This window comes from Erpetoichthys calabaricus, chromosome 2 (genome assembly GCF_900747795.2).
Source record: "Erpetoichthys calabaricus chromosome 2, fErpCal1.3, whole genome shotgun sequence".
Taxonomy (NCBI): Eukaryota; Metazoa; Chordata; class Cladistia; order Polypteriformes; family Polypteridae; genus Erpetoichthys; species Erpetoichthys calabaricus.
Window position 1 is genome coordinate 264,739,498 of NC_041395.2, and position 25,967 is coordinate 264,765,464.

A 25,967-nucleotide genomic window follows, 5' to 3' on the forward strand; every position below is an offset into this window, starting at 1 on the left:
TGTAATAAATCTTTTGATTTTTGAAATTGACTCATTGTTATTGGTCTATGGGAGGGTGCACTTCAAGAAACACCATTTATAGATGTTGGATAGTTTTGCCTTTACAATTAAAATTACTTACCTGGGCAATGTCAGATGCTGCTGATAATCCTTCATATTTAGAAGCCTTTATATGAAGTCTCGCCCTACATGTGAGAACCTTGTTCTCTTAAAAGTAAAATTATAATCATTTCAAAGATATTTATGACCCTTGCATAACAGCAGTTGGTAATGCACAGATCAATACTGCATTTAATTTACATTTTAAAGTCATAAAGCTGTATGATGGCATAAAAAAGTAATCAATTAACCCTTATTTTGAAAAACTTTGGTAGTAAGTGAGCCAGTGGCCTAAATATTGGACTCAAAAAAGTCACTAAATCTGTAAACTGTATTATAAAGGAAAAGGGATATACTGTTTTAACATAATATATTGATCTCTGATCAACATTTTTAAAAAAGCAAAGAACTTAAAATGCCATGGATGGCAGTAGTGCATGGATTAGTAATCCCTCGTGAATTCACTGGGTTTGAACCCTGTGCCCAGTCATTGCCTGTGTGGAATTTGCGCATTCTGTGCATGGATTGGATTGTCTATGTCACAATATTTTTTATTGCGGCTTTGAAATCTGTTCAGGGTTGGCTCTGGCCTTGTATACAGTGCAGCCGTAGTCCATTCCAGGAGCCACACACTCCCCACTCATACATGGCCAATTTCTAAATGCCAGCATTTTTGGGATGTCAATGGAAAAATGGGGTATTTGGAGGGAGAGAGTACAGGGAGAAGAAGCCAACCACAGGATTTGAATGCATGAGGCTGCGGCACTTATCACTGCACTACCTTGCCACTCTTGTCTGAAGACAACTTATTTAAGATTTATTGTGAATTCATATGCTTTGCACAAGATGAAGTGAACGTCATTAGTGCAGTTCATGTGTTGTTTATCTCTTGTTAGGGCACTTTATTTTGTGTTTTAGCTGTCTGTATGTGAAGATGTGTCAGAAAAGGGTCACAAGAGATTTTATGTTTTATCAAACTGCTGTATTTGTCCTTTTTCATCTTTATCATCATTTACTAGATTTACAACAATATTTTGTGGAAATTTGTACAGGGACAAGGGATTTATATGCCTATCTGAACAGCACTTTCTGCATAAAGACAAAAAATTACGCCCAATTTTTTGTACAGCACCTTCATTAAAGTACTTATCCTACCCAGTCTGTGATTTTTCTTTTGACACTTTTCTAGCTCAGACTTGCATAGCCTGTTTCAGCGCCAGCAAGTGAGAAGCAGATGACCACACTGTCAGCACTGCTGGCATATTCATTAAAAGTTGATACAACTGACAGGCAGATTAAGTTGCAACTCAAGTTTCTTACTGAAAAGAGGTAGGACCTGAAAGTTCTGATGTCGAGTTCAGGGCAGGGTCAAAAGCTAAAAACAAAACAACACCTACTAGTACTCTTGTTTTACAGTGCTCCCACATCCTGAAGTTGTGCATGTTAGGTTAATTGACAACTTCAAACTGGCTCAGTATGAGCGAGTGTGTGCCTATGCTCTATGAACGAATAAACTGGCTAAGCAAGCAAGACAGCAGACAGATAGATCACAAGGTCTTCTTTGTTGTCCTTCTCTTTGCGTCATCTGCTGAGTCACTACTATTTACACCTGATGTTGTACTCCTGCTTAGCCCACCCATGTCTCAGTTCTTTTTCTCAAGCCTACAGACACAAGAGCCTGTTAATCTACTTAATTAGTATAAACAGTAATTTTAAACTATCATGCATATTGTGTCTTGTAGAACTCAGCTGTAACATAGGAGCTCAGGGACAATGGAGTTGTTATGTTTTAAGGAAATGGAAATGGATTTCCATATCCCATCAGTCATGTTACTGTCATGTTTTCGTATTAAACATTTTTCTCTCCTCACAAAGTGATGTCAGGGAGCGTGCTCTGATAGCGCGCTGCTGCACCCACCACACAACGAACCACCTGGATTGGGACCAGAGTGCAGCGAGTGACACCTCAGCACCACACTGGAACATTGTGAGGTTTTTTATTGTGGCCAAAATGCCAATTCTGCCAAAAGCCCCCAAGTTTTCCCTGTAAGTCAGAGGACCTATTTGCATGGCTGGATGCAGATGTCAGGAGCTACTAAGAATCCTTTCTATATGATTAGCCAACTGAGCTTTGACCTTCACACTTTAAGAAAACATAGAGAAGCATCTTGGGTGGCATGGCAGTGCAGTACCCCTTCATCTCCAGAAATCGGAGTTCAAATCTGAGCCCCACCTGCATGGAGTTTGCATGTTCTACACATGTCCACACAGGTTTTTTCAGGTTTACCCCAGTGTGGTATAATTACTAAGGCACAGGGTCTTCATGTATAAAACTTGCTTACGCTTGGAAACATAAGTAAACCCCTTCTAATGCAAAACTCAGGATTTATAAAACACAAACTTGGCATGAAACCTGGCATATTGTTACATCAAATTCCTACGCATGCTTTTTGGTGTTGGCATTTTAGTGACTCCAGTCAGCAAGACAATGAGGTGAATAGAAAATAGTGTTTCACTGTGGATTTCAATGGAGAGTCAGTCACATTCTAATGTTCTTGAACTAATTACATCACAGTTAACTGACATGGCCTCTCACCTTCAACATTGGCAATGAGGCCTAATGGCCATAAAAACCATTCTGTAACTTAGAAAACATTGACACCACATAGGATGAGGAAGAAGAAGAAGAAGTATATGCTTAATATGAATTGTCTATTTTGTGTATAAAAAGGGAGTGCTGTGTGTTGTTCTACATAACTAGCAATTACAGCGATACCAAGAAGCCAACCATCATACACACAACACAACCCTGAAGTCTCACTTCACTAATAATTGACAAAATAAAGGAATTGTGGGTTCAGTCGGACCACTTCACAGCAATGTTTGTCAGACAAATTTAAGCATCACATATTAGTTTTATATATTAATTGAATGAAAGTGCGTTCTGTGTACAAAAGCAAACACCTTCTGTGATGATGCCTTTATTTCAACAAGTGTGCAGTCAATTGCGCAAAATGACATCAGGAAAATTGGCAATTGCTGCAAAGTGCCTTTTGAACTTGACTTTTCACCCTGACCGTAAGGAATTTGGATGTATCGGAGTAGCATCTTAAGTATACCCAGGGCTTGAAGTGAGCCAGTAGCTCTCTGCTTTTGTGGCAGATAGTGAATGTGTACCATTGCTTTCTGGCACACTGAGTCTGGCCTTGTATGTATTTAAGTCAGATCGGACAAACAAGGGGGACACCCCACCCATTTATTTTTTTAAGTAACACTTTAAAGCACTGCTTAAATGCACCTATTACTCATATACTGTTATATAACAAAGCCTGAGCAAAAGCTTATTTAACACTTAACAAAGCATCAGCAAAGTGGTTATTTACTGTATCTCTGTGTATTGGGGCATATTAAGATCCTTTAATATGTTGGTAACATTACTAGTGAATATAAAGGAGCCAAAGATCTTACACTGAAATATGCAATATCAGAAGAAATAAGTCTAACTTAGGCCACCTGTGAACATTCCAAATTGAAGTAATTTTAGGACCCCGAATTACAAAGATGAATAACCACTTTACTTTATAAGTGACTTTAAGACCAAAAGAAGCTTTTGCCAAGGCCTTGTCATATAACAGTTGTGACAGTAGATGGCGCTATACCAGCGCTTACCCCGGCACAGACAGACACAACAGGCACACTTACACAAATTCATGCTTTTTGCTTTCTTCTTCAGCACAATACACACAGTGCACCAACACACAATAATTGCTCAGTCCTTTACTTTCCTCTTTCTCTCAAGTCTTCTCCTGCCTTTACTCCTCTCCTCGCAAGCGCCGTCCTTTTCCACCCGACTCCGGCTCCCTGAAAGGTGTGTGGCGGCCCATTTTATAATGCACCTGGATGTGCTCCAGGTGCTCCCTGATGACCTTCCCACAGCACTTTCTGGTATGGCGGAAGTGCTGTATACCATGGCTTCTGAACCATTCAGGCGCCCTTTGGCAGTGCCATGGGTCCCCACAAGGTTGAGTTTCCAAGCTGTGTTCCCGTTGCCCCAACACCCATCAGGGTGGGCTGCCTTCTTGTGTTCCAGGGGAGGTACTGCTCCTCTCCCGGTCCTTCCATCCTCCAGGCGTCCCAACTGTGCATGCCCCAGCAGTCTGCCACACAGTAAATGAGTAATAGATGCATTTTTGCAGTGCCTAAACTGTAATGTTACCTTTTTTCACTCTGCTGCTGTTACTTGCTCCCTCTCCTGTTTATTTTTTTATTATTTGTGACCACCACAAAGAGGCCAGGCAGTTAGTAACACCCCAAGTTCACCTTCACTGAGGTTTCGGTTGCTGTGTTCTCTGATGGTTTGTAGTAAACACATCACTCAGCAATATGGCCAAATGTGCATGGTGATTAGGTCATGAATATTCAAATCAGGTGCTTTTAAAGCCATATATGATTACTGACAGGCAGTGACATGGAGTGGCTAAAAGCAAATGCATAAATGCATAGTTTTAAGTTGATCTGAGATTTATAAAGGAGCTTGCCGTGGCACGTGGTATACTTTTGGGTTTACAAATCTCTTTTTTTTTTTATCATATGCCTTTCAAGCATAAGCAAAATTTTAGTATGGAATCTAATCAATTTTTTATACATGAGGTCCAAGTTTTTAAACCACACACAAGGTTGCTGATTCAATTCCTGTCTCTAATCCATTGTGTGTTACTTAACTGGCCTATTGCAGAATTGCATTAACAATGGGAAAGGCACTGTACAAAATAAAGATTAGTCATTTGTTTCCTACAGTTGCCCTGTACTGGCCTAATCTGAGACAGCGAGCCCTTAAACAAAATGGCATCTGTGACAGGGTGGGTTAAATGAGATGGATGATACTGGAAACGGTAAGGGTACTTTTTTTGTCATTTTTAAATTAAAAAATCTAACAGTCCACAATTCAGTATTAATATTTGGGAATATGATAGATAGATAGATAGATAGATAGATAGATAGATAGATAGATAGATAGATAGATAGATAGATAGATCTTTACTTAACCCCCAGGGGAATTTTGGCTTTTTACAGAAGCTCTTTAAATAAATAAATACATCTCTCTATTATAAAAAAAATCTTGGTAGGAGACGATACGTGATTTTCTCAGAAACACTTTAACGTCCCGCGAGACAAGGCAGTGAGACAAAAGGAAAGCTGCTGTACAGGCTTTTAAATGATCGATGCGCAGCGTGACAAGCAGAACATGCAGCTCGGCAGCAGCAGGCCAGCAGTTGATCTGACCGCATCTCCTTAGTGTGTGTTCAGCAACCACCACCCCCACCCCTCAACACGAACAGCAGAGACGCACAGTGGCTGGTGCATAGTGTGCCCCGGGGGTGGGGAGGGAGTGGGTAAGCGAAGTGAGCAGGGGGCAAGGCCCCCTAGTAAATAGATAAGTATGCGAATAAATAAATAAATAAATATACACACTTTCATCTGACCATACACCAGAATGAGTATAAAGCAAGAAAATTAAAAAGAAACTTCTGACACAACTGATTAATTTTGGGGACAGCCTAAACAAAATTACTTCCACATGAATTACCTAAATGAAATTAATGTTACATATATATTTGGCTAAATGATAAAAACGCTTACCCTATATTAAATTTCAGTTCATAATGATTAAATAGGGGCGGCATGGTGGCGCAGTGGGTAGCGCTGTTGCCTCGCACTTAGGTGACCTGGGTTCGCTTCCCAGGTCCTCCCTGCATGGAGTTTGCATTTTCTACCCGTGTCTGCGTGGGTTTCCTCTGGGTGCTCTGGTTTCCTCCCACACTCCAAAGACACGCGGGTTAGGTGGATTGGCAATATCCTAACTACAGGGTCATGGGGGTCTGCCAGAGCCAACACAGGGCGCAAGGCAGGAAACAAACCCCGGGTAGGGCGCCAGCCTACTGCAGATATTATAAGTTTCAATATCAAAACATGCAATATAATGATGTAATATAATAGCATCTTTGAACTTTGCCCTTTATGGCTTTTCTGTGTGCAGTATGCATGTCCCCTGTGTGAGCACACAGCTTAAACAGCAGCAGTTAAATAGGACTCATTCAGTGTGAATGAGTATGTATTTATATCTAAGCATGTCCCATGATGGACTGTTTCTGCAGGGGCAGGCTCTACATAAACACACAAATCAGACCTTGTACTGAACAGGCAAATTCTAAGTAAAGATGAGAACAGGTGCCTGTGCCAGCACTATCTCCTTCAAGGCAGACGACAAATAATATTGAAACTTTTTAAATTTCCTCCTTAACTTGAAAACATGAATGGGAACATCTGGGAGGATATGAGTTACTTGTTTTCATTAAATGTTGTATCATGCTGAATTTTTAAAAAGGCTTTAAAATGACTGTGTACTGTTTTTTCCTGGGGGAGTCGGGTAGATAGCCCAGCACAAGACAGATTTATTATGCACATATCATCACTGACTTGCTCACTCAAATCTAGGGTTGCAGAATGAATGAAATGACAGCAGGTTTTAAGAATATAGAAGGAAAATCCTGACTCTGTGAAGTTGCAGTGTTACCAGGCACCCCCTGTGTCACCTGCCCCTGTATTTTAACACATGCTATGCTAAATAAGGTTAATTTAACATGCTATCATGATGCTGTAAATTACTCATATTGATTGTGGGACTACATTTGATACTCTCGCATGAATAACAAATATTTACGCCAAGAGTGATAACTACTCATTTAAGCATCTCATAATGTAAGAAATATTTAATATAAATAGTTAAGGGATATGTAGAGACAAGAGAACAATGATATCTGCTTTGTTGAGACCAGAGAACAACGATATCTGCTTCGTTTTGTCACCTTCATGTTTATCAGTAACAGAAGAAAATGGTTTATACACAAGTTGTTGCAGCATTAATCTTTTTATACATTAAAATATTTTAATTTTTGAAACTATTCACCACAATATAATTATATTCATTACAGACTAGAAAACTCTAAATCATACAGAAAATCTCTATAAATAATACCATCATATATTTTGTATGTCAGTTGTGTTAGGTTTACAATGAATTCTATAAAAATATAAATACATTACCTACTTTTTAAAAACAGAAATGATACACAAATTAACATAGCCTCCAATTATGAGTGAAAGAGCTAGGAATGGAATGACTTTTTATGCACAGCTCAATCAAACCATAAACACATCATAGCCAAAGAAAATTTATGTTTCAGTTCTTACACTGGATTTTCAAATAGTCATTGTTCATTTGTGGATGCAGACATGTGACACTCTGCTCCTTTGTAAATACAGCACAGTTTATTAACAAAACAGTCAAAAAATATCTGCAATATACTGTAGCAATATTATAACAAAGCAGAAATTGCTCACTTTATTAAACAAAGGTGGGACATACTAAAGTTCACCTGACTTTAAAAACTAAGAAAAAGTAGGTTTTGGCTGCACACCAAGTTATCTTTTCCTTTTTGTTATTAGCAAATCACTTTTCTTATGGAAGTGTCAACAAACAGCTCAAAGGCATTGCTGTAAGCATGGTAAAAAATCATATTTGAATTTCACTCCCTTTTGCAACCTTAGGCCTACTAAAAATATCATTACCACAATTATAATGGGAGGCACGGTGGTGCAGTGGGTAGCGCTGCTGCCTCGCAGTTGGGAGACCTGGGGACCTGGGTTCGCTTCCCAGGTCCTCCCTGCGTGGAGTTTGCATGTTCTCCCCATGTCTGCGTGGGTTTCCTCCGGGTGCTCCGGTTTCCTCCCACAGTCCAAAGACATGCAGGTTAGGTGGATTGGTGATTCTAAATTGGCCCTAGTGTGTGCTTGGTGTGTGGGTGTGTTTGTGTGTGTCCTGCGGTGGGTTGGCACCCTGCTCAGGATTGGTTTCTGCCTTGTGCCCTGTGTTGGCTGGGATTGGCTCCAGCAGACCCCTGTGACCCTGTATTTGGATTCAGCGGGTTGGAAAATGGATGGATGGACAATTATAATGTAATTATGACTGAACTTACTGAAAATGATTAAAAATCTACTAAACCTCCTTAAACATTTTATAGAAAGCAATACAAGCATTACAAATACTGTAGATACTGGTCATTTTAACTGTTTTTATATTGATATGGAGCAATTTGTTACAATATGTAAAGTAACTCTAAAAAATGACTGTTTTACAACAGAGTGTTATATAATAATCTGCAAAAAAACAATTAAATGTGTGAAGTTTCCAAATACAGAAGTTGATCTACTAATGCCATTCCACTGTATCTTTGTGGAATGAGACTGCTGACTCCCATTATTCATTAATTTTATCCAAACAAAAACACAAGCATTCAAAGTGCATCCTCTGTGAATCATGTAAATTTTACAAAGTAATTAATGCAAATGCACTGTCTCTTTCAACAGATGAATTATTTTTATTGTTAGATTTTTGAAATGTACGTTTTTTGCACATCACGCTGTTAAACAAGGTTTTACCGTGAGATATTGCTTCATTTCCAAAGTAGTAACAGGATTTTACATTGGTATAAAAACTGAAAAACATAAGCAAACAAGCTCAAAGGTGCTTTTAAAAATGTATCCCTGAGAAACACATTTTTTCTTATTTTTCTCTTTTTTGTATTAGCACTTACACAAAACCACTCAATTATTTTAAAAATTTTCAGAATTTCATAAAATATTGCAGTTTTAAAGTGGCATGTTATAAAATGGCAAACAATAAATATTTGCATATTTAAAAACAATTAAATACTGTTCTCTCCATTTTACTCTACACTCTATCCCACATTAGTTAATTTCTATAAACTAAACAGAAAGCTTTGTAGAACAACTAATATTTTATCTGCAAACAACCCTGACTCTTTATGGTTTGTTTTTTCAGCCATATGTAGTGTAATAAAACTGTATAGTAAGATGAGAAATTAATCTAATGTACAATTCACAGTAGTTTAATCAGATAAAATAACCATTTCTTCTAAATACAACATACCACATAAAATGACAGATTATTAAGTGCATTTATGTTATGCTGATTGTATACCTGTCTAACTCTTTTAAGTGCATATAATTTGAAGGTTATATGACAAACAAAGCACCTTTTGGGGTGGATACCTGTGATGGCGGACCATGACAACATTTTTATTAAAATGATGGCCTAAACTGCAAAGAGAGGCTACAGTATGAGGTGACTGACAGACAAGATGGAAAACTAAAAACCATTCAAAGAACATACAACAAATACGGGCTGGACTTAATAATAGTGCACATAAAAATAAATGGAAATCCCTCTAAAAACTAGATTTATTTTCTTTTAAACAATCAACTTAAAAAATATTAAAGTATGCAGCACCTTAATATTATGATAGCTTAGTATAAATGTAAACTATGCTTATGCATGAATTTTAAGAGGCTACTCTTAATTCAGGTTTACCTTTTTCGTATACTTTGAACCCATTTACGAAGAGCAACTCCACTTGTGCTGCCAATCACACATAGCGCCCCACCCAAACTCCACCAAGTTGGACTCTGATTAAGAAAAATAAACTGCAATATAAAAGCAAATACTACGTCCACGGTTCTCACTAGAGCAACAGGGCCAGCTTTTTCATGCTGTAGTGCTTTAGTGATCAAGGTCTGGCCACATACACCCAGCAGACCTATTAAAATTAAAAGCCATCTGTCTATGCCACAAAAAGGTAGACTCCAATCCTGAATGATAACTAACACAATCATGCACTGAATAAAACCAACAACAGCATAGTACCACACAGACAAGTAGTAATGTACGCTCATTCCCATTTTCCTGAGAACAACGAATGTGGATGCCACACACACTGCACCTAGAAAAGAAGCAACTGTTCCTTTAATATGATTGGTATATTCTCCATCCATCCCAGCTGCATGGGAGCCAAAGAGAAATGGGGGCCGTGCAATCAGGACAACACCAGCCAGTGTGAAAATGATGAAAATGAAATCCCATATCGTGCATTTTTCCTTAAGGAAAATCCATGCCAGCACTACCGTAAAGACAGGATTACTGAATACGATGACTGTTGAATCAGCCAGGGGCATCTGTTGTACAGCATAGAAGAAAAGAATCATTGCACCTGCACCCAGAAACCCTCTCAGAAACAGAAAGATTCTTTGGTTCCTTGGTCCCAAAAATCCAATTCTAAAAGCAAGAATAACAATGATCATAAGTATTTTTTAAGTATTTATTTACAAGTGTACAAAACTCAGCTCTTCATTATCCAGTCTCAGAAACTACTTCAAAAATGTTAAATCAGAAAACAATTTATAATTTTTAAAGTAATTCTTGATATTAAGATTGCATGTGTCAAAATCCAATGATCAAATGTCAAACCTTCTGCGATTAACATTTTTAAAAACCATGTGTACACTTACTTGTAATATATAAGGGCAGGAAGCACAAACAGCATCTGGAAGAAACATCGGATTGCACTAATTTCCACTGCATGGACCCCTTCTATCTTCTTTGCTAAAAGAGCAATCACTGAAAATAAAAGTGATGCCATCAAGGCATAGACCAAACCAATGCCAACACAGGTACAGGTACGCTTCCTTTCTGTGTCTATAATGAAAAGAAAAGAAAAACAGTTGGTGTAATACCAATAGTCATATTTTAAAGCCAACTTTCTTACCACTGCAATGTGAGAATATCCAACAACATATAAATCAAGTATATATAATGCAGCAAAGTAAACAAAACCAAACCCATAAATATAATTACTCTACTCATACTGTACATTAAAGTTAACACACTCAATAACTAGTACCAGTGACTTTTCAGCTGTATTTCTGCTTAAATTTCTAAAATAATCAGATAAATCAAGTAATGCGTGGTATTCATGAGCTCAGACATAGTAACTGACATCATACTAATATGAGAAAACAACTTATTTTGAACAACAATATTGATTCGTGTTAGTGCACACATTGTTGAGTGAGCTTTAGGTGTACCATTTAATGAAATATCCAGAATGCTTTTACATTTAAATATTTCACTGATGCCTTTATCAAAAGTGACTTACAACATCTGAGACTAGAACAATTATAACAATTCAATTAGAACAATCTAGATAAGAACAGGCCATTCAGCCCAACAAAGCTCGCCAGTCCCATCCACTAAATTCTTCTAAAAAAGCAACAAGCCTAGTTTTGAAAGTCTCTAAAGTCTTACTGTTTACCATGCTACTTGGTAGTTTATTCCAAGTGTCTATGGTTCTGTGTGTAAAGAAAAACCTCTTAATGTTTGTGCGAAACTGTGTCCCCATGTTCTTGATGCACTAACTCATTTTAAAGTAATGGTCTCTATCCACTGTATTAATTCCCTTCATAATTTTAAACACTTCCCCATGTTCTTGATGCACTAACTCATTTTAAAGTAATGGTCTCTATCCACTGTATTAATTCCCTTCATAATTTTAAACACTTCAATCATGTCACCCCTTAATCTTCTTTTGCTTAAACTGAAAAGGCTCAGTTCTTTTAATCGTTCTTCATAATTCATCCCCTGTAGCCCTGGAATCAGCCTGGTCGTTCTTCTCTGGACCTTTTCTAGCGCTGCTATGTCTTTTTTGTAGCCTTGAGACCAAAACTGCACACAGTTCTCCAGATGAGGCCTCACCAAGTGCATTATAAAGCTTGAGCATAACCTCCTTAGACTTCTTTTTGCCTTCTTAACTCTTCTGAACACTGTCTGGATGTTGATAGTGTAGAGTTCACTACGACTCCTAAATCCTTCTCATAAGGTGTACTCTCGAATTTCACACCTCCCATTGTGTATTCAAACGTAACATTTCACATGTTTATACTTTACATTTACTGACACTAAATTTCATCTGCCACAAATCTGCCCAAGCCTGTATGCTGTGCAAGTCCTTCTGTAATGATTTAATGGATTGCAAATTATCTGCCAATCCACCTGTCTTGGTATCATCTGCAAACTTAACCAGCTTGTTACTTATATTCCTACCTAAATCATTTATATATATTAAAAATAGCAGTGATCCTAGCACTGACCGCTGTGGGCACTCTTACCCTCAGCCAACCCTGATAAGGTTCCTCGCACCATTACCCTCTGCCTGGATGGTTCCCGAGCCCTGGAGGACAGCACCTTCGCCAGTGCTGCCGCTCCAGGAACTGTGTACGCCCGGAGTGCTTCCGGGTGCAAGGGCAGCACTTCCACCACAGCAGAAAGTGCTGCTGGAAGACAATCACAGAGCACCTGGAGCACAATCTGGGGTGTTATAAAAGGGGCCGCCTCACTGAATTCGAGGAGCCGGAGTCGGGAGGAGGAAGACGGAGCTTGCGAGAGAGGAGTTGAGCCGGCCAAAGAGAGAAAAGGACTGAGTAGTTGTGTGTGAGTCAGTAGAACTGGATTGTGTAAATATTGTAAATAAACATGTGTGTTGTGGACATTTGGTGTCGTGTCTGTCTGTGGCCAGGCTATCTTTTACATGGCATCCCAGATGGGACCCTCTGCCTGGTTCAAAGCACGGACCCATCTTTAAAAATAATTTGTGGAGTAGCCCGGCACAGCAGCGCAAGACATACGCGGTTTCGGCGCGGTGCGAAGTACGAGGGCTCCCGTGACACACACGCACTTTGCGCAAGTGACTCAGTCCCATCTGGGAAGCCAGTGTAAACGGCGTTATATAGGCGCCTGACCTAACACAGACTCACACCGGAGGCACTTGTAAAAACAAAGAACTTTTATTTTTCTTCACCTGTGGGCACGTCTTCCCCGTGATCCCCACAGGCACAACACAGTCCCCAGGACACCAAAGTCACCCAAAACACATTCTTCTTTGTAACCACCACTCCTCCTCCAAGTTTTGTCCTCCTCCTCCTGAGTCTGGCCACTGAGTGGTGGCTGCTGGCCCTTTTTATAGTCCACCCAGAAGTGCTCCACATGGTTGACTGCCGAGTTCCGGCTGCACTTCCGGGTGTGGTGAATATGCTGCCCATATGGGCTCAAGAGTCCCAGCTGCAGCACCCCCTGCGGGACACAACAGGGCTGCACCCAACTCCAATTCCCATGGAGCTCTACGGGAAACCGAGGCTCCACTCCAACCAAGGGGGGCGGCCATCTAGCGTCCAGGGGGAGGTATTGCACAGTCCATGGCTGCTCCCCCTGAACATATAATGAAGGGGCATCCCGGCCGGGCATGGATCCCAGCCGTCCACCACATGATACTGTAGTTGTTCTCTTTCTATGTACTTCTTAAGTCAAGTCAAGTACTCTGTAGTAATAAACAACTCCATTATTTCTTATCTAGTAGCTTTCAAACAGTTCCACTATTTTTTCATCCAACAGCTTTTGTAGTTGCTAGTTAGACCTCACCTCACAGCACCATAATTATATATCGTTATTAAAGTCAGAGAACCCTTTACTACATACCACAAGTACCCCACTATTAAGCACAGCAGCAAAGCTGCTGGAGTAATATAGGTCAATTACATTCTAATAGAAGAATGCCACATGAGCTATATTAAAAAATAAAATTTTCAAATCGAAACCTATGCTTTCTTCAAGTACAGAGTAAACAAAAAAATCTTCCTAGGGGGTTATGTTTATATAAATGACACTGTGATATAGCCAGGGGCATCCTGGAATAGAGGCCAATAATAACTTGCCCTGGCAGATATTCCAAGTCAAAGGATGGACAGCTGGAGGCACAGGACATGACAAAGTTTGTCCCCAAGGTAAGAGTGGCAGCAGGAGTGTCCACCTGCATATCCTCTTTAATAAAATCCCTGTGTGTGTCCAGGTGTCCGTGTCTTCTGGTGAAGTGCGCATGCGCGGGGCACGGTGTGATGTTACTGTCAGAGAAAATTACAGGCATTTTACGGAAATACAAACCAGTATTACTGCGAGAGGAAATTAAAGGTACGCAATACAGTGACGCATATTACAGCCACATACAAGCCAGTATTACTGTGACCAGGGCTCGCAAAATCGCTAGGCCGACGTCCCGGGGCTATTGTGTCTTCCAGTCGGGCTACCAAAATCTATACCAAAATCTATCTCAGCCCTGCCCGTCGGGCTATCATAGGAAGGAAAAATATATGTCAATGCTTTTGCATTTTTGCAAATGTAGCTGGGTAATTATGTCATTTTCGGGCATCGATGAGCCATTGTCAATATGTGAAATATTGAAATCGCGTTTGAATTCGCGCTTGTTTTTTACTTTCACTTTCACTTTGCAATCGCGCAAACTGTGTATAGAGAGCGGCAGTATTGATTGGTCAGTGACGGAGTAATTGCGCACCAATTCCTCTGACATCGTCTTATCACTCATTAGCTTACTATTCAAACGTAACAAGTGAAATCTCCCGCAGCAAGCTTAAACATGTGATAGAGGTTCATTGCGCAGAGAATTTAAAAAATCGCTGACCGTTGTGTGTGCGTGTGTAAAAATAGATGGATTTACGCAGGTATTTTAGTTCTGCTGAGCCAAATAAGACAGGTCAGGGTGAAGAAGGGACAGCCAAAGAAAAGCCTACCACAAAGCGGAAAAGTTATGACAAATCAGACTATGAGGCAAAAAGAAAGCGCAGCTTTTTGGTTTCATGGACAAAAGAATTTCTGTGGCTGGAATATGACAAGCTAAATAACATAATGTTCTGCCGGGTGTGTCGTGAGTTTCCCTCGATTTCTGACTCGACAAGCGCCTTTGTTACTGGGACCAGTAATTTTAGGAAAAACCCATGAGAAATCTCTGCATCACAAGAAATGCATTAGTGCTCAGTCTGCAGCATCTTTCCCAGAACAAACACCAATTGCAAAAAACATACTAAAAATAAACCAAGCACAACAAGAACTCCTGAAAAAGCTGTTTAGAACAGTGTACTATGTTGCAAAGAGTGAACTACCATTGGCAAAATTTAGCAGTCTTTGCAAACTTCAAAAAGCAAATGGCCTAGATCTTGGTTCCACTCACCTCAATGACCATGCTTGCAGAGAGTTTACTGGAGCAAGAGCACAAACTTCAAGAGACCAGATCGAAAAGGAAATTCAAGAAAGCAGGTTCTTATCCATTCTTGCAGATGGCAGTACAGACACTGGTATAATAGAACAGGAGTTGGTTCATGTCAGGTATGTGAGAGATAATGGTGACATATCCACATACATGATCAAATGTCAGCCAGTCAAGAGTGTAAAGGCTGCAGGTATTTTAGAGGCTATTGATGAAGCAGTGAACACCATGGGTATCAGAGAAGACACATGGAAAAAGAAAGCAGTGTGTGCAAATTTTGATGGTGCTGCAGTGATGATGGGTGAGACTGAAACAGAGGATACTCCACATCATAACAATCCACTGTGTGGCACACAAATTAGAGCTAGCCGTGCTGGATAGCGTGAAAGGCTGTGAGTACCTGGTGAAATTTGAAGATACACTGAAAACCATCTTTAAGATGTACTACTATTCCCCAAAGAAGCAAAGAGAACTGACAGAAATAAGTGAACTGCTAAATGAGAAGCCGGCACATTTCAGTGGCCTGAAGAGCACACGGTGGCTTCCAAGCTCGCTGAGATGTCTGAAGGCTGTGGAAAAAAATTACACTCCCACTGTTGTTCATATGGAGAACATGGCAGGAGGAAGTGATGTCAAGTCCGAGGATGCAGCCAAGGCTAAGGAGGTGGTGCAGGAGATGAAGACTGAGAAATTTGTTCGCTTCCTGCATTTCATGTTGGACTACAGTACCATCTTATCCAAGTGCTGTACTGATTTTCAGCATGATAACCTAAACATCACACGAACAAATCAGTTAGTTGAGAGCACCACATCACGCTTACTCAGCCTAAAAACAAAACCAGGAGAATACCAGAAAACCTTGGACACAAAGTTCACAGAGAACGAGGATGGTAGCATTTGCTACTGTGGAACTCAGCTCACAAAAAGTCAGCGACCTGCTAGAAGAGGTGAGGGCACAGACAAAGACACCTTTGGTGCAGAGATTCAGAAGATTATTGACAACACAGTCAAGTACATGGACAACAGATTTAAAAATCTGCGTGAAAAGCCTCTCTCTTGTTTCAAGGTTTTTGACCCTTCCACTCTTCCCTACCCCAGAGAAGAGCTGGCAAATTATGGGGATGAAGAGGTGGATTATCTTGTCATACATTTTGCCAGTTTCCTAGATGAGGAAGAGAAAGAGAAAATTCCACAAGAATGGATGGATCTAAAAATGTGGCTTGCAGAACACCGGGGTAGCAAGGTAGATGATTGCTTGTACAGAGATCTCCTCTCTGAGAATCCAGAACACCTCTCTCATATCTTGTTGCTGGTGAAATTAATGCTGACACTTAGTCCATCAACAGCCATCTGTGAGAGAGGATTTTCTTGCATGAACCGAGTGAAGACAACATATCGTACCTCTCTACATCCTGAAACACTGAATGACTTCATGCAGCTCTCCATTAATGGGGAAACAGTTGAATCTTTTTGCCCTGACAAGTCAATTCGTTTCTGGATGTTTTCTGGAAAAGGTTCAAGACACCTGGATCATAAAACCCCAACAAGAACAAAGAGCAGTGAAATGGAGGCCGATGCACAGGAAGAGAAAGCTGATGGAGGAGATGCTATGCCCTCAACGTCGAGTGGCATTTTCTCATCCGTGACTTCAGTGGAAATTTCAGATTCAGAATCTGACACAGACTGATTCATGTTCTGCACAGTTCTTGCAAGTTCATAGAAATTTCTGTTCAATTAGAACCAAATATTTGAGTTGATGATTGTAATTTTTATACAGTTTGTTGTAATTTGTGTTTTAACAATTTTTTGATTGATGTTTTATTTCCTTTACAATATTATACATTAAAAATAATCTCTTTTTTATTCGGGCTACTTAAATTTATTTTGGGCTACCAAAAACTGAAGAGTGCTTGCTCGAAGGGCTACCAGGGATTTTGAAATTTTGCGAGCCCTGCTGTCAGAGAAAATTAAAGGCATATTACTGACGCGCACGCCTGTATTATCGCCAGAGAAAATTAAAGGTATATTACGGATGTACAAGCCAGTGGACGTACAAGACAGTATTACTGTCACAGAAAATTAAAGACACACAATACATGGCGGCAGCTCACAAAGAACGGTCAGCTGAGCAAGTAAACATCAACAAAAGAAAGGCTGAAAGACAAAGAAAAATACAACCAACAAACAGAATGAGGTCAAGGTCCCTTGCCATTTAATATAGAGTGTTCCTACTAATGTTTATGCACTACTGTTCTAGCACCCGTTATTGTAACGGGCTTAATGACTAGTGTTATAATAAACGTTCTGATGAGGCTGCATGGTGACTTGGGTTCCCCTAATAGGAGCTCTGAGTGTATGGTCCTCAGGTGTATTTCCAGTCCCACAAGTGATTCCCATGTTGAGACAGAAGTATTTCGATTCTGGGACTTCAAATGGCCTGCAGGTAGATGAACATGGAGTCCAGGTGCACATTAAAAGCAGGGGAGGAGGAAGGGCCAGTGCAGTGCAAAGTACGGAGTAGTGCTGATGTTTGTCTGTAGGAATATGGAAAACTGTGAACAAATGTGCAGGATCTTTTTTGTATCAGGAAGGCCATGGGCCCTCTTTATTATTGTTGTTTGTCTGAACTTTATTTAAATTTAGTAAATAACCCTCTTCTTGATATCTACACTTCAAATATGTCATTTTGGGTTTGGAATCTGTACCCCACCCCCAAATCTGGTCACGATATTTCAATTTTAAATACGGTATTATCTCGTACATAGCTTGAACAAAGCATGTGATTCTTCCAAAATGTAACTAGTAACTACTACCAAACTAACACTGATCAATGGGCACCTACAAGATTATCCATTTTTTAAATGTATCCTGGAGTACAAGTGATGCTTTTCTTCAGCAGCATTCATTTAAAAAGTTAAATGGGTAATTTGGAAAGGAATAAAAATGATATTTATGCAATGACAGTGGCAAATGAAGCTCTTTGAACATAACAGTGTATTCAGATCATTATTAAACAGAACCAGGACAGTGTGCTAAATACATAACTTGAATATACTTTTGGGGGGTTAGAATGTTTTCATGTACTACAAGACTTACCTTGAGCAGCAGAATATTTTGGTTCTCACTAATTTTGATACCACAAGGACAAAGGTAATAATCACATGGCTTGTCTGAATTACTTAATGCTATATATTCTTTGGACATTTTTTTACTTTTTAAATTTCACTTTGCCACTATTTGCTATTAAAAAAGCACTTGTTGAAATTAAATTGATAAAAGTTTATTATGTAGGGTATTGTTCCATATATGCATTATTTACTGTCTCACAGAGAAGAACAAGACAACACCCATTTGTTTAAATAGTTTTCCCAATCTTAAGTGTACCCAGTTTGTTTCATTGACATACGTGAAGGTAACTTTAGAAACAGAGATAAAAGCAGTACAGGTGCTCAGTGAAAGTGAACTGCGCCGGTGCGCACGTAAGCTCAGAGCCAGAATACAAAAGCTGTACAGAGCTGTTGCTCTGTTTTCAAGTGTGCTTAAGTAATATAATACCCAATTGTGACGTTTAATCTAAGATGCTAACCCTTAATGTGTGAAAGAGGCATATTTTACATCAAGAGCTCTGGTGAAACCTTGTCTGTCAGGAGTTTCGAATTTTTTTGGAAAAACAAAATGTCTAATTGAATCAGAGAAGCTGTAACGTGAAATGTTTATAGCAGATTAACTTGTTGGTACAGAACAAGCCATTATAGAAAGAAACCACAGCGATTTGCAAGGTTATTGAGATAACACAAGACAAAGTACAGAGGCATGGAGGAAGCAGGGTTCAGATATGAAACATGCAGTAATATTAGAAATCAATAATCAATAATCAACAACTTTAACAAAAGTGATTCTCAGCCTGGCATTTGAGAAATGTATATCATTTAACACCACTGTAGATTTAACCTGTTTCCATTTATTAAATAAATAAGATTTACTAGCGATTCAGTTTTATATCTTGTTCATGTATATTTATATCATCCATCCATCCATCCATTTTCCAACCCGCTGAACCCGAACACAGGGTCACGGGGGTCTGCTGGAGCCAATCCCAGCCAACACAGGGCACAAGGCAGGAAACAATCCTGGGCAGGGTGCCAACCCACCACAGGACACACACAAACACACCCACACACCAAGCACACACTAGGGCCAATTTAGAATCGCCAATCCACCTAACCTGCATGTCTTTGGAATGTGGGAGGAAACCGGAGTGCCCGGAGGAAACCCACGCAGACACGGGGAGAACATGCAAACTCCACGCAGGGAGGACCCAGGAATCGAACCCAGGTCCCCAGATCTCCCAACTGCGAGGCAGCAGCGCTACCCACTGCGCCACCGTGCCGCCCTATATTTATATCAGATGTTTATTTAAGTACTGTATTTACTTTTCATTTGGTTATTGTTCAGTGGAGTAGTTTGTGTCTGCTGTGTCATTCTGTCACGTACTGCATTGTTGCCTGCCTATTTCTGCACCACTGCTGCTAATAACAAATGATTTTCAGTGTGTTGTAAGGTTTAAAGACAATGCATTTAATTCAACTGAATACATACAAACCATATTTGTAGTTATAGTACAGCAAGCAATTAATGTGAAGATCAATTCAGACTGAACTTTGTTTACAAACTACTTTTTTAAGATTAACATAAAAAATGTAGGGCCTGCACAAACAGTATGTACAGTATGTACAATCATTTTATTGTTTGCTACATTCTTTTTTCCCATACATGGCGTAAAATGTTTGCATTGGTGGCGGGGTACCTAACAGCAATATATAATCCTTCAAGTTTTTATTATACCATGAGGCAAATGTTAACAGTGTCATACACTGTTCTGAACTACAAGTATGGCTGATAATCTGTTGTTTTCAGCAGAGCAATTACACACAAAGCTACTATATGATCACGTATTAGACATGGACCAATCACCATGGATGCTGAGCGGATTTACTGTTTAAATTACACAAATTCAGCTATAATAGGCACTGCTGCCTGGCAACTAGGTTTATGATACAAAGAAGTGGCCACAATTAATTCTGAGCCGCCTCCATGTCAACTCGCATTTATGACATTTGGTGCTCATGTCAGGACAGACTACGGAAATGACCACCACTCCTGCCTAATATGCCTTACAAGGATTGTATGTTTTCCATATATATTTAATGCATGCATGGAAAAAATTGATTGCTGCAGTGAGCGGACCTGACACATTTAGGTCATGCTATATTATTTTATTACAAATTTAAAAACTGGCCACTCCACCCCCGAATTGGATAATCTCTTTACAAAATGAATAGATGGGATGAAGAGTGAAGTGTATTTTATCAAATGACATTTAGAAGAGTCACAGTCACTGCCCATTACTCACTTTGCAATGTACAGACATTCATCCAACAATGACAGAAAATTAAATGCTGAATTCAACCTAAGTTGTTAGTTTACAAACTAGAAAAGATATTTGTTAGCTTTCAATCCTCTATTGTTTTTTGTAATGCAGTTGGAATGTTTAAAAGGCTGGAATTGAACTAAACACAGACTGAGCGACGACAAAGTTCGCATGCATGAAGAAGATTATAGATAATGAAGGTTTATAACAGGAATGATTTAAACCTTTCTTTTTTTTATGAAAGCTGATTGTGCCAAGCAGTTAACCAAAAGGCTTTCTAGTCAGATTCAGAGCTCAAATGAGAGGTTTCTGCATGCCATCAAATTTTGGTTTTCTTTCACTCACAAATGATGCAATTGTAAAAGATGATTCTAACATACTTTACAAAAATAACACTGTACATTTTCATAGTAAAGGAGTTACGTGTACAGCAAAAATGTATTTTACACAAAACCTTGCAGAGGGCACAGTGCCTGTTTTGCTGCTACTTTAAGGATTCAGCATCCTGCTTTCTAATTCCATGCCCAGTTGTTGTCTGAGAGGAGTTTGCATATCCCCTCTGGGTCTTTGTGGGTTTTCTTCTTGTCTTCTCACTTCTCCAAAGATGTGAGTATGACCGACTACTTCATATTAGCCAAGTGTCAGTATTTCGTGTATGTGCCCTGTGATGGAGCCCAGTGTTGCCCAGGAAGGCTCTGGAATTTGCTGACCTTGAATTGGATTAAACTTATCTTGCCATACATTGCAATACCACTGTGCTCTAGGGGTTATGATGACATGCTATTGTATGTGCATACTTTTCACACCAGGAGCACACACAGGTTCTGTAGTGTCACATGTTGAGTCAACAATGGGGAATGAACTGGTAATCATATGGCTTACAGTCTTATCCTGTATCACTAGGCACCTGTTCCTTTCACACTGCCACCAGATTAATGAAGTCCCTAAGTGAACACTTTGAAAAATGGAGTGCAAAGCAGATTGCAATTTTTTTTCAATTTTTCAAATTTTCAATTTTTTTTCTTTTTCTGCAGGTATTTTTGGTCATTTTCAATTCATCTTCTGATCGACAACTCTGATGTACACTCAAGCAGCCTACTGTAGCATATAATTCACTGAAAAGAGAACGAGAGGGCACAGTCTGCCCAATAAAAACCCAGTCCTCATCTACCTGGAGGCCTGGAGGGAGCAGCAATGCTTGGAGGTGGAGTGCCAGTATCAAGGGATTCTGTTAGTGTGACTCTGGCAAGCACGTTGGTATAACAGTGCCGGTTTCACAAGTGCCATATCGAACTGGACTGGTAATGAGGAGGATAGGCTTTTAATCAAATATTTATGGATAAAGACCAAATAGACTCATCTGTAGGGGGTGACTAAACAGCACAAGACTGCAGCTACCAGTATCAGACAATAGGGGATATGGGAAAAGTTCAGCATGCTTTAACCTGCACAGTTAAATGGCCCACAAACCACCCAGTGTCTGAGAAAATGGTTAAAAACTAAATGGCTAGTATTTACACAAACTGCAGTCTTTAACTCTTAATGCACTGCTCCCATCCCTATTAAATAAAAATAACTGCATGCCCAAATTGTGATGTCTACTGCATGATTAATTAAAAAGTACACACAAAATATAACATCTAATAAAAGTTCTGAATTTTTGGACAAAGAATAGTATTACCCCGTGAGTCTATAGTGGAAGAAGTGGGTTTGGAAAAATCAATGAAACCACACTATGTCACCGCTGGCAATCATCTTGTCTGTTTTTATCTATGAAAACTGTCATTTGGGATCAGATGGTCACAATTCTCTTTTGCATTACAGAATTCTGCTTCTTTTATTTTTTCTTGCAACTTAAAGCTGAATCTAGTGTGTGGATGCATACTTTCTGTACTATCCTGTCAACTCTCAAGAATCTTTTAACATTCATTTACACTAAGAGTACTGTTTCATAGTAGTCTTGCAGACTGCATAAATAAGAGAACAGCGTTTTATTAATACTACTGTACTGCTAAAGCTATAATGTAATGTAATGCAATGCTGTGTGCCACTTTGTACTGAGTTAATCTTACTTCTCAAATAAGTTTGTGAATATTTGTCTTAACACTGTCCCAGTTTGTCTAATACACGCATACTCCATTATACTCATTGATATGCATGAATCTTCATCTTCACAAACCACATTTACATTTTTGTAAATAGAAACAGAAACAAATTCAAATATACTTGTATATACAACCCACACACATACATGATATCATGTAAAATTTTATATATATGTTGGTATATCTGGATATTCAGAAAACGAAAATCACCAACGGGCTTCCCCAGTCTTGTACCGCAGGAGTTGCGAAAGTCGCCGAGTGTCTCGGTCATTAATAGAAACTGCTCGGTCACATCCTGACTCGTGTAAAGTGATACTAGTACTCGCTTCGTTTAAACTTCATTTCTGAATATTAATTTCGCAAGTTCTTCAACTAAGTGTAAAGAAAAGTATTACGATATCACAACAGTTGTACTCAGCCCGGAAAATAAGAACAGGACGCCTCGGAACTAATGGCACTTTAAGAAGCTGTTATCCAATTTCGATTCTGCCTGAATATGTTTATATGGAAACGCACGCATTAAATAACACCACGTCAGGTGTGCTGGCAAGTTCAAGTCCTGCCACGGATTTTTAAAACAAAGACCAGACCACCCAAGCGTTGTAACCAAGGTGCTATCCGCGTCTCTGCCAAGGACACAGCGTACCTTGCGTGCCGCGGTTCTCCGCCATCCATGCCTGGCTCGGATCTTCTCGCCGGTGCCAGTGGCACAATAATAGAGAGACGTGCTTCCTCTTTCCTTTCTGTACATCGTCAGTTTCATCCGCTTCGTCTTCTTCCTCGAGCCCACTAAGAACATCACTGCCGTGTTCTTTCGGAGGCGCCGCTCGCTCCTGGTCCTGGACTCCCGAGTAATTTTGCCTCTGCGCTTCACTGCCGGCGGGTTGGCTCATTGTTTTCGGGGCTCATGCTTTACGACTGCGGTCACTTTCTGTCGTCTTTTGTCCTTTTTCTTCTCGGAGGTTACTGGAATACGCTAATAAATAACCTTCAGCGATTCGGTGTCGCTGTCAGTCACGCAGCTTTGCCACTTTGACAGGCTGCATCTCGTGGCCTATGGAGGCAAGGATATGCAAATAGATATGAATATTAATCAGCCGGTAAGACACGCCCTTTGCCGATAAAATTAAGAAACACGATGAAAGAGGAGCGCGAAGCAGGGCAATATGACATTATCACGTCAAAGTCATTTTTTACTCTTTATTTACAGTTTTTGTTAATATTGGATGTCATTCGTTATCATTCTGAGTTACCTATTTAAATGGAATCCTGGAATATGAAAAAGTTTTGGGGGACTGAGAAGAATTTAAACGCTTGCTTCTTTTTTTAGAATTATAAAGGCACCCGGATTTTCTATTCAAAATTTTACCATGGTGAGCTCCAATGAAGAGACCCGTTTTAGAGATTTTATTTGCGAGTCTCCTACAGACAGTTGGTGTGGTCTGGCAGTAAATAAACCAAACAGCGGCAGACCGTGACAATACAACACCACAGAGGAGATGCAGCATCAAATAAGAAATACAAACGGCAAAGTTCTGCAGAGGTGGTCAGCCCTGCATGACCACGTCAGTGTACTGGACGAGGCTCAAATTCGCCACCTATTCGCAGCTGCTTATTTGGCGGGCTACTTATTGGCTTCCAGCTAGCTACTTATTCTCGCAGCTTGCGCCAGCCAGTTACTCTTTCAACGTTAACGAAACAAGGGATTATGCAACATATACAATACAGTATTTGAAAGAAATGAGTTACATCACGTGGAGCTACCTTCATTTTCACTGTTTGTGATAAGACAGATGCCAATTTTAAATTACCATTGAGTTTTGCCCAGTCCACCGCGGGGGCCGGAATTAAATTAACTGGCAAAGTTGGCCCATTCCCATGCCTAATGAAAGGGATTTACTGTGACGTTTGGGTACTGTTAAGGGTTAAATAGCGCTTGTCCACCCTGGTTTTCTTGGTTTTGAGAAAAAACAGATACCTTTGTTATGCTGCAGTTGAATTTTGCCCTGCCCAACGCAGGTGCCTTGGCATAGTTGGCATACTCCCATATCTAATGAATTGGATTTACAATGACTTTTAAGGGGCACTGTGTAGGATTAAATGGCATTAGGTCATCCTAATTTTCAAAGTAGTGTGAAATGACAGAAGCGTAATTTACATTTTAGTTCAATGTGGGTACCTGGGTCAAACTGACTAGCAAAGTTTACAAAATGATTAGAATTAACTGTGGTGTTTCATTGGTTAAATGGTGTTGGGCTACGCTAATTTTCAGTTTTGAGAAATTAGAGATGCCTTTGTTATGTTGCATTTGAGCTTTGTTGAGAGTCATATAAGTCTTCTTCTTCTTCTTTTCCCACTTTTATGTGGGATTGATGTACTTGATCAACCTTCTCCAGACAGATCAGTCCTGCTCCTCCTCAGTCAGGGTTTGTCAGACCCTTTTCCATCAGATCTTCTTTTACTTTATCCATTCACCCCCACTTTAGCCCCCCTCGCTTTCTCTTCCCCTGTACTTCCATTCCCATCACTGTTTTGCTCACATATTCTTTGTTTCTCCGCATCACATGTCCATACCACATCAACCTATATGTTTGGGTCAAATAGACTGGTAAAGTTGGCATACCTCATATCTATTGAATAGGGTTCATTGTGATGTCCAATTGGCATTGTAGAGGATTATATGGAGTTGGGCCACCCACATTTTCACAGTTTTGTGATAAGACAGCTGCCTTTGTTAACCTGCAATTGAGTTTTGCCCAGCACAATGTGGGTGATTGGTCAAACTGACAGGCAGTTTTGGTATGCTCCAATAGCTAATGAATAGGATTTGCTGTGGTAGCCACTGTAAAGGGCTAAAAGGCATTCAGCCACCCTAATTCTCACAGTTTTTTAGAAAATATTGATGCCTTTTTTAGTTGTAGTTGAGGTTTGCCTAGCCCATTGAGTGTACCTTAGACACATTGACTAGCAAATTTTATATAGTCCCATAACCAATGAACTGGTTTCACTGAAATGTCCAAGTGGCACTATAAAAGGTGAAATTGCATTGGACCACCCACCTTTACACAGTGATGTGACAAAATAGATACCTTTCTTAAAGTTTAGTTGGGTTTTGCCTGGCCCGTTGTGGTACCTGGGTCAAATTGACTGCCAAAGTTTGCAGAATGATTAGAATTAACTGTGATGTTTAATAGGCATTATAAAAGGTTAAATGCCATTGACCCACCCTAATTTTCATAGTTTTAAAAAAAGATGCCTTTGGTAAAATGCATTTGGTGTCTTTAAAACAAAACATGCCTTTATTCAGTA

General features: G+C 39.7%; 1 protein-coding gene across 2 annotated transcripts; it reads right to left on the reverse strand.

Moving 5' to 3' along the window:
• Positions 1-7,035: 7,035 nt before the first annotated feature.
• slc35g1 (solute carrier family 35 member G1) lies at positions 7,036-23,724 on the reverse strand. Of its 2 annotated transcripts, none has more exons than XM_028795471.2 (3): positions 23,305-23,724; positions 10,525-10,711; positions 7,036-10,291 (listed from the first exon to the last, which is right to left on the reverse strand). In XM_028795471.2, the coding sequence occupies exons 1-3, from the start codon at positions 23,549-23,551 to the stop codon at positions 9,547-9,549; spliced, it is 1,179 nt and encodes a 392-aa protein (XP_028651304.1). In that variant the 5' UTR covers positions 23,552-23,724; the 3' UTR covers positions 7,036-9,546. The 2 variants fall into 2 exon arrangements, with proteins under 2 accessions (XP_028651304.1, XP_051779718.1); XM_051923758.1 differs by having other exon boundaries at positions 7,037-10,291; positions 10,525-10,705.
• Positions 23,725-25,967: the final 2,243 nt, after the last annotated feature.